The sequence below is a fragment of the Habropoda laboriosa genome, unplaced genomic scaffold, assembly GCF_001263275.1.
Source record: "Habropoda laboriosa isolate 0110345459 unplaced genomic scaffold, ASM126327v1 scaffold318, whole genome shotgun sequence".
Lineage (NCBI taxonomy): Eukaryota > Metazoa > Arthropoda > Insecta > Hymenoptera > Apidae > Habropoda > Habropoda laboriosa.
Window position 1 is genome coordinate 194,260 of NW_017100407.1, and position 8,354 is coordinate 202,613.

The 8,354-nt window shown below is 37.5% G+C and overlaps 1 protein-coding gene across 1 annotated transcript; it reads left to right on the forward strand.

Moving 5' to 3' along the window:
- Positions 1 to 2,066: 2,066 nt before the first annotated feature.
- On the forward strand, positions 2,067 to 3,128 carry LOC108575441 (U11/U12 small nuclear ribonucleoprotein 35 kDa protein-like). Its single transcript, XM_017938231.1, has 4 exons — positions 2,067 to 2,186; positions 2,348 to 2,563; positions 2,632 to 2,845; positions 2,929 to 3,128. Exons 1-4 carry the CDS (start codon positions 2,184 to 2,186, stop codon positions 3,126 to 3,128), a joined length of 633 nt encoding a protein of 210 aa, XP_017793720.1. The 5' UTR covers positions 2,067 to 2,183.
- Positions 3,129 to 8,354: the final 5,226 nt, after the last annotated feature.

Consider the following 8,354-nt stretch of genomic DNA (forward strand, 5'->3'; position numbering starts at 1 on the left):
ATCCGCGGGTCAACTCTTAGAGCATCGTTGGCTGGAGGCAGCATTGGAGAACCCGATCTGTAAAATTAGGTTAAAGCGGTATGTCATCAAGAAGAGATGGATTAAAGCGGTTAATACTATACTGGCGTTGAAACGAATGGGTGCCCACTTAGAGATGGATTTCGTTGGATAGTTTATTTTTAGATAGCGAATTAATGCTTAGGCTAGACACGTTTGATCAAGTGTAAAAGTAAACGTTGCGATGATTTCTCTTTTCTTTTCTTTTTTTTTGGCCGAAGTATTTGTATTAAAGTAACCATGTAAAGTATTATTTTTCTCTTCTATTAAGTACGTAACGATTAAAAACATTCGCATGTTTAATGGATTGACGTGGAAGCTTGTGGCCATTTTCTAGAAGATCTAAATTTAGAGGTTAATTAACGGTTTCTTTTCATCTGTGAGTCTTGAAATGTTGACAGTATTATAGAAATGGTACAGATACAGTGAATGATAGAAATAATTCCACCTAACATGGACAAAGTATACCAAAGAATATTGTAAGGCTAGTTGTAACTGAATTGGTTATTCAAAAAGATACTAATATATACTTCGATTTACAATTTTTTGAATAATTTTCATTATTGTTTAACAGACTTAACTATTGATATCTCTTTTCTGTATACGAATGAAATAATGTATAAGGTATAGTATTCAAATAGTTTATTGTAGTTTAGTGGAATGCATAGTTAGAATTTTATTTCATCTCGAAATAGATAGAAGTTTAGATAAATCTAGTTTAAGGACGTAATTCATTAATCTAGATTTAAATGATTAATTGATAACAATTTTGTTTGTAACGTGAATTTTTATAGTTTCTAGTTTTCCATTTTATGCACATAAAACACTTTTGCACCATGGAATTTCGATTAATTGAATTTTTGCAACGTGAAACTTTTCCTTATTTAAAGATTATCGATAAAAATATTACAATCGTTAAAATTACATAATAAAGTATTATTGAACATTAAATTGCCCGTATAAAATGACTTTGCACGTAAATCTGACGTTAATTAATTGTAATGGATGTCAGCCAAATTGATTAATCGAGTTTCCAATGTAATCGACATGGGTAATTCTGTAAAACCATTGTCATTTTTATTTATACTCTCAATAACGATTACGAACGCAATAAACATTCTATTTTCTGTAACATTGTTGCGCCAAATTTGTCGAGACGCCGCGCCTCGTTTTTACACGCATGAACGATTACACGCGCGACACCGTAGATTTATTAGTCGCATTCCTCGTTTTGTGCACAGCTACGACGCATTCGTCTTTAGCCATTCGATGCGCCGTCGCGATTAATAAATACTAAAAAGGTCGACATTGACGCCACCGTGAATAAATACACGCGTTCGGGCACGAAATTCCTACGGACGCGTGTATTGTGGATTTACGAGGCTCCCGCGCGTTAGGAATTCGTATTATGTAAATACGCGCATGTAACGCACCAGTCGTGCCTTTAAATAAAGTCTTCTACAGTGTCGTGCACGACACCAAGCCGCACGATGTTGTATTATATTAATAGCTGTAGTTCCACCTGTTGTCTGACGTCTTCTGCTCTCAATTGCGGCTGTTGCTCTTCCCTAGTTGCATAGATAAGGGCATGGAATAAATTGACTAAGCTAGATATATATAGTGAAGATATGCCAATAGATTTTGTTGGAATAATTTTTGAATGTGAAAACATCATGTCACGATTTAAGGTTATGATATGTGAAGGAATTTAACGAATCTCTATAGCATTTACAGAAAGAAGAGAAATGACAAATAATTTACTGACATGATTTCGTGAAATTAAAGTAGAACTAGATTTCTACAATTACGTTTGGTAGTTTACGTAGTGTAGTAAATTTACCATTTATTATGTTTTATCTCTGAAAAATAAAATTGTGATCATAGGATCTTCTTGCTCTTTTCAAATGTATTTTCCAATAGTCCTGATAGATGGCAGCACTATGCAACGCGAAGTTGTTTTGTAATATTTTTAACTTCTGTCACGTAGTAAACGTTGGGCTAATGTTTATTAATTAACAATAATCATAAGTAGGAAATTTTATGTGAAGTGTTATAATAGTAATTTATTTGTATAGTGTAGCGAGTATTATTGTTGTCAGTGTTTATTTAAATTTGTTTTCACGAAGATGGTGAGTAATCGATATTTTTATAAAAATATAATGTCATGTAATTTTGCAAGTATTTAATAAAATATATTATTTTTATTGTACATTAGGATTTGACGTTCGTAGAATAACGGTAATTTAAAGGTTATGTTTTGTTTCAACTTACACTGCTGCTTATATTTTAGGCAGATGTGTTACAGAGTTGGAGTCCTTATGCTAAAGAATATGATCCTTTGAAAGCTGGTAGTATAGATGGTACAGATACAGAGCCACATGATAAGGCTATTAGCCGTGCTATGCAGGCACACTATGAACCTCCTCATGGAATAAAATCAAAGCCAGAAAGGACATTATTTGTTGCCAGATTTGGTCCGAAAATTACCAAACATGAGTTAAAGGAGGTATGATAGTAATGTTACTTTTATCATTTTACTATGATTCTACACATTTTAAATATTAATAAATTCAGTTCTTTTCTAGGTATGGAGATGTTGTATCAGCAAGAGTTATAGTTGACATTGTGACTGGTTTGTCCCAGGGTTATGGATTTGTAGAAATGAGAAGTGAAGATGAAGCTAGGAGAGCTGTTAGACGTTGTGTTGATGTTACATTAAGAGGTTACCAAATTTTTGTTGATTATGAGTGTGGCAGGACTTTAAAAGGATGGAAACCAAGGAGAGTTGGTACATAGATAAATTCTAAATTGTTTATATTTTAATGTGCTATTCATATGCAATTATATTTAAAATTTGTTATAATTTTATAGGTGGTGGTTTTGGTGGCAAGAAAGGGTCAGGACAACTTAGATTTGGTGGAAGAGATAGACCTTTCAAAAAGCCAATTATACCTAATATTATAAGGTCTCATCATCATCATCAAGAACATCATCAAGAACATCATCATCAGGAATATTACCATCAAGAATATCAATATGAAGAACATCATCACCATCATCGTCATCATTAACGATATTTCTTGTCTCACAATTTTAATTTTATAAGCTAGTGGACTGTTTCATATAGAAATCATATTCAAAGCGAAATATTACGAATTTTCTTACAATATTACCGTGTCGTACGTACACTTGTTGAAAGATTCGTCTGCGAATTTTGCAATTTTGAATTGAGTCCAATGTAAATATTTAAGAGATCTGTACTTATGTATCTTCTAAACAGATTACAAACAGCTTTAATGTGTATTATGAAATGAATCACTAATATTACATCTTCATCTTTTACTTGTTGTAACAGGGATGTAAAGAAAACCTTTTTAAACTTGTAAATATTGTAACTAATGTAAAATAACTTAAGTCTTGCAAATAAAACAAAATTTTAGTAACATTAAAATGTAGTTTAATTTTGTTGTTTACCTTTAAATACACTATTTTAAAAAATAATGCGAATTCAAGAATAATATATTTTAAGAATACATTGCTATTTTTTAAATAAAAACTGTGCTATATTCGAATTCTAAGATACAGTCTCCAAACTCTCCCTCTGATGTCATTCAGAAAACCTTAGTTTTTTTCTAGAATTACGTAAATTCTGGCCGATGCCAAAATTTGTTCGGTGATTTATGTTCTTCTGTTCGTTTTCGAAAATTACAAAACACGTTCTATACAAATCAGCGCTTGTTTAAAAATAATTTACGAGACTGTAAAAATACCTATAATCTTATCCAATCTAAAAAAAAGTACTTTTATTCCTATCCTATATATATTACCGAGAAAAATCAATGCAACCCTATACGTAGTATACATATACAGGTCGAATTCATGGCTACGCTAAAACTCGTTAACGCTGAATTGTTTCAAACCAGACAAGACCGCGGGAGCCCAGTTAACTATTCAACTCATTTCATCAGAGATAAATTAATGTCATAACGTACTTAATATTGTTAAATTGATTCCACTATATAGCGGAACTTCTTCCGTCAGCAAAATGCTTTTTTCATTACAAATGGAAACTTTCTCCGATGCAACTACAGTAACATGCATCGTCCAATTTTCATTTCCAACCATACATCGATAGAACCTATTCCAATGTAAAGTTTGAAATCTTCCATTAAAATCACGATAGAACGCAAATTCTTCGTGTCACGTGGGCGTAAGAGAGTTAACGTGTGTCACGCGGCCAGTTAATCAACGGATCATCGGTATAGTCAGCCAGCCAAGGGAGCCGAGCTTTCTGGCGCGGTGTGAAGCGGCGTCGTCAGCGTCGTGGAACTTTATACCCAGGCGTCGCGGCGCCCTCTCCCTAGCGTGGCCCCCTCCATATATGGAGCCGCCTCGTGGTTCGACGTTAGCCACGCGAACCGAAGTTTTAGCCTCCAGGCTGCCTCTGATAAGGTAGCCTCCTTCTTCCTCGACACGTCTCTCTCTCTACCTCCTCCACCTTCGCCAAGGTCTCAGAGGGCCAACCCACATTCGTTTATCGCGGCTCCTATTTCGTCGGCTCGGCCGCTGCTCCCGTTTTCACAACACAACGTCGCCTCTGTCCCTAGTGCTTTTTTTATTCACGGACACAGCTGCCGGAGAGTGGAGGCGCGTATACGCGGCCATTACTAGGTACTCGTCGCGCGCTGTTAGCATGCTGCGACAGGCTTTCCTTCTTTCGGTCTCTTTGCACATTCCATTTCCTTTGGGTTTCGTTGTTTCGTGTTCACAGTATATGTATTAGGTGAAAGATTTCTCTTTTATATTTCTTTCATGTATTTTTTGTGTAAATATGTGCCGATTAGAGAATGTGCTTGTGACGTATCGGAATATGGAAGTTTGATGTTTTAGTTTGAGGTTAGAAAGGTTCGAAGGAGATTCGTTCGAAGTATACATTTCTTTTTAAACGATTATCTCTTTGTTTTAATTACAATTTGACTGTATAAGTAGGATTTTACAAGGTAATTCAGATTTAAACGTGGCTTTAAGCCTGTAACTTTTTAAATACAATTCCCCTGGAATATATGTCAATGGGATGCTACTTTATTCGTGTAAAAGCAATGAAACTGCAGGCATTCTGGATATGACGAATTCTTCGGAGGCATTTTAAATTGCGTCTGAATAGCGTACACGAGCCAGACCAATTTTTTATGCATTCCTTCAGCATCCCTTTTTCCAACCTTTTTCACCTGCATTTTCACGTTTTTTTCCGTTACACATTCGAGTCTTCCTTCCATCTCTTTAATACATTCTTTATGACCCACGGAGTTTATTATTCTCTAAGCCGTAGAAAAAGAAGTGCTGTTTATTTTGCTAACATAAATCTTTTTACTTGTTTCGTAAAAAAGAAGAAATTAAAGGAAATACAAAAAATTACCCGGAAGTATTTCTGAAAAAATAAAACCTAAAGAAAGTATTTTTCAAAAAAGTAAAAATCCCAGGAAGTATTTTCGAAAAAGAAATTATCGGTATCGTGTTAAATGGTATAAAATCGACGACGTTAAGGTGTTAACGCACGATCGTTCAGAACATCGCTATGTCGGTTAATAAATTACGTGGCACGTTATCAGTTCGTAGTAAGTACTCGCCGTTCTAAGAACGATTATATTAAGTTCAAGCGTACGAAAAGCCTGTCAGGGATGCTTTCAAGCAAAGGAACCACTAGCCGCGAGTTTCATGTTGCCATTGCTGGAGGGTAAATATATTTAGTGGCGTGTCCACGTAGACGAGTAGGCAGTAAACTTTCGACCGATGGCCAGTTTAAACACGAAACGGCCACGGGACAGATATAATGTAGCTATATCAGCGTCAGAAATAACTTGCACGTCGGAAAAATTTTATCCCGACCGTCTGCTTTCATTTTATCGTATAGATAGCCGTTCGATATCACAAAAGAGCATTTGTGATGGAGAATCTATGTTCAGAAAGATTTTTCTGGTAAATCTTATAATAATGGTAGATATATATGTATATGAAAATAAATGAGATTTATTCTGTACATAATATCTTTTTTTAAATTTTTTGTTTAATTTCATAATGTGCGAGTTTAGGATAGGTAATAAAAATGTGAAGTAAGATATGGTAGTTGTTTAAAAATATCGTTGAAGGGATTAGACGAGTGCAACAATACGATAAACGAGAATGAAATTAGATTACCAGGTTAGATAAGCTGGACTAACACACTTGTACAGGTTGAACAATTTAAATTGCAAAAATATCACTCACCCTTAACACGATTCCGTCTGGCAATTTGTTACTTCTGCATTAATTTCTACTTTACAGTCGACTTAAAATAATCAGGTTGCGTGCGCTATCGCGATAGTACGTTTATTAATAAGCGAGCCATATTTCTTCGGAGATTTTTCTTCGGATGCAGTCGGTACCTGAGGTTTCACCTTCTACCTGAGAGAGCGAGAGACTGAGAGAATGTGGGGGAGAGACTGAGAATGTGAGGGAGAGAAGAGGAAGAGAGTATGGGGAGAGACTGAGAGAAAATGTGGGGGAGAGACTGAGAGAGTGTAGGGAGAGACTTAGAAAAAATGGGGGGGGAGAGACTGAGAGAGTGTAGGGACAGACTTAGAGAAAATGTGGGGGAGAGACTGAGAGAGAGTACGTGGGAGAGACTGAGAGAGTGTAGGGAGAGACTTAGAGAAAATGTGGGGGAGAGACTGAGAGAGAGTATGTGGGAGAGACTGAGAGAGTTTAGAGAGGGACTTAGAGAAAATATGGGAGAGAGACTGAGAATGTATAGGGAGAGACTTAGAGAAAATGTGGGGGGAGAGATTGAGAGAGTGTAGGGACAGACTTAGAGAAAATGTGGGGGAGAGACTGAGAGAGAGTACGTGGGAGAGACTGAGAGAGAGTAGGGACAGACTTAGAGAGAATGTGGGGGAGAGACTGAGAGAGTGTAGGGACAGACTTAGAGAAAATGTGGGGGAGAGACTGAGAGAGAGTATGTGGGAGAGACTGAGAGAGTTTAGGGAGGGACTTAGAGAAAATATGGGAGAGAGACTGAGAATGTATAGGGAGAGACTTAGAGAAAATGTGGGGGGAGAGACTGAGAGAGTGTAGGGACAGACTTAGAGAAAATGTGGGGGAGAGACTGAGAGAGAGTACATGGGAGAGACTGAGAGAGTGTAGGGAGAGACTGAGAGAGAGTAGGGACAGACTTAGAGAAAATGTGGGGGAGAGACTGAGAGAGAGTGCGTGGGAGAGACTGAGAGAGTGTAGGGAGAGGCTTAGAGAAAATGTGGGGGAGAGACTGAGAGAGAGTATGTGGGAGAGACTGAGAGAGTGTAGGGAGAGACTTAGAGAAAATGTGGGGGAGAGACTGAGAGAGTTTAGGGAGGGACTTAGAGAAAATATGGGAGAGAGGCTGAGAGAGTATAGGGAGAGACTTAGAGAAAATGTGAAGGAGAGACTGAGAAAATGTGGGGAGAGACAGAGAGAAAATGTGGAGGGCAGGCTGAAAGAGAGTGTTACGGAGAGACTGAGAAAGAGAACAGAAGAGAGACTGAGAGAAAACGTAGAGAAGAGACTGACAGAGAACAGTGTAGCAAAAAAAAGGGAAGAAACTTCTCATCGTAGATAAGGCGGATATTTCGCGAAGCTTTTTTCGCGAACGCACAGGTACATGCACAGACTAACTCAGCATCTCCTCTTAAGGGGATATTTCGGAAAATGAAAGAAACTACCGGCGTGCTGAGTCACGGTCTCTCTCCTCTTTGGACGTGGCCCACAATTACGAACCTGAGATTTCTCGCTCGCCTATTAAATATACATTCCCATTTTCCTCCTTTACCTTCTCGCGTTGCTGGCCCGCGAACGGAAGTTAAAAGGAAGACGTGAAAAGGTTCGCGAGTGGCCTGCCTGCCACGTAACGTTCGAATAAACTGCTAGTTTTAAATGCCCGGAATTACGCCGGTACTCGCGGACTTCGAATATTAACACTCTTAACATCGGCGCGAATTTACAGAAACGTTTCGTTAAACTCGCGCGACTTTTCAGCGTAAGGAGTAATACCGAACTTCTTCAGAACGAGTGCGTTCCCCCTATACTTCGTCGCCACTTTCGAGATCGTAGGTTCTCACAGATGAAAACTTTCCAGTGCCACCACGGCAGAGGAAATGTTGTTTAGCAGATGCGTATCGGTGCAAGAGATAATATCAAGTTTTCTAGAAAATTTAATAACGTCGAAGTACATTCGTGAATCTGGTTCAAATGGATTACACAATCTAACAGAAAGTTTCATTTATTCA

Bases quoted from the DNA above. Each gene is read 5' to 3' on its own strand.
- LOC108575441 (XM_017938231.1), top strand. The intron at 2,564-2,631 runs GTATGATAGTAA...TAATAAATTCAG, and splicing joins CCAAACATGAGTTAAAGGAG to TTCTTTTCTAGGTATGGAGA. The intron at 2,846-2,928 runs GTACATAGATAA...ATAATTTTATAG, and splicing joins ATGGAAACCAAGGAGAGTTG to GTGGTGGTTTTGGTGGCAAG.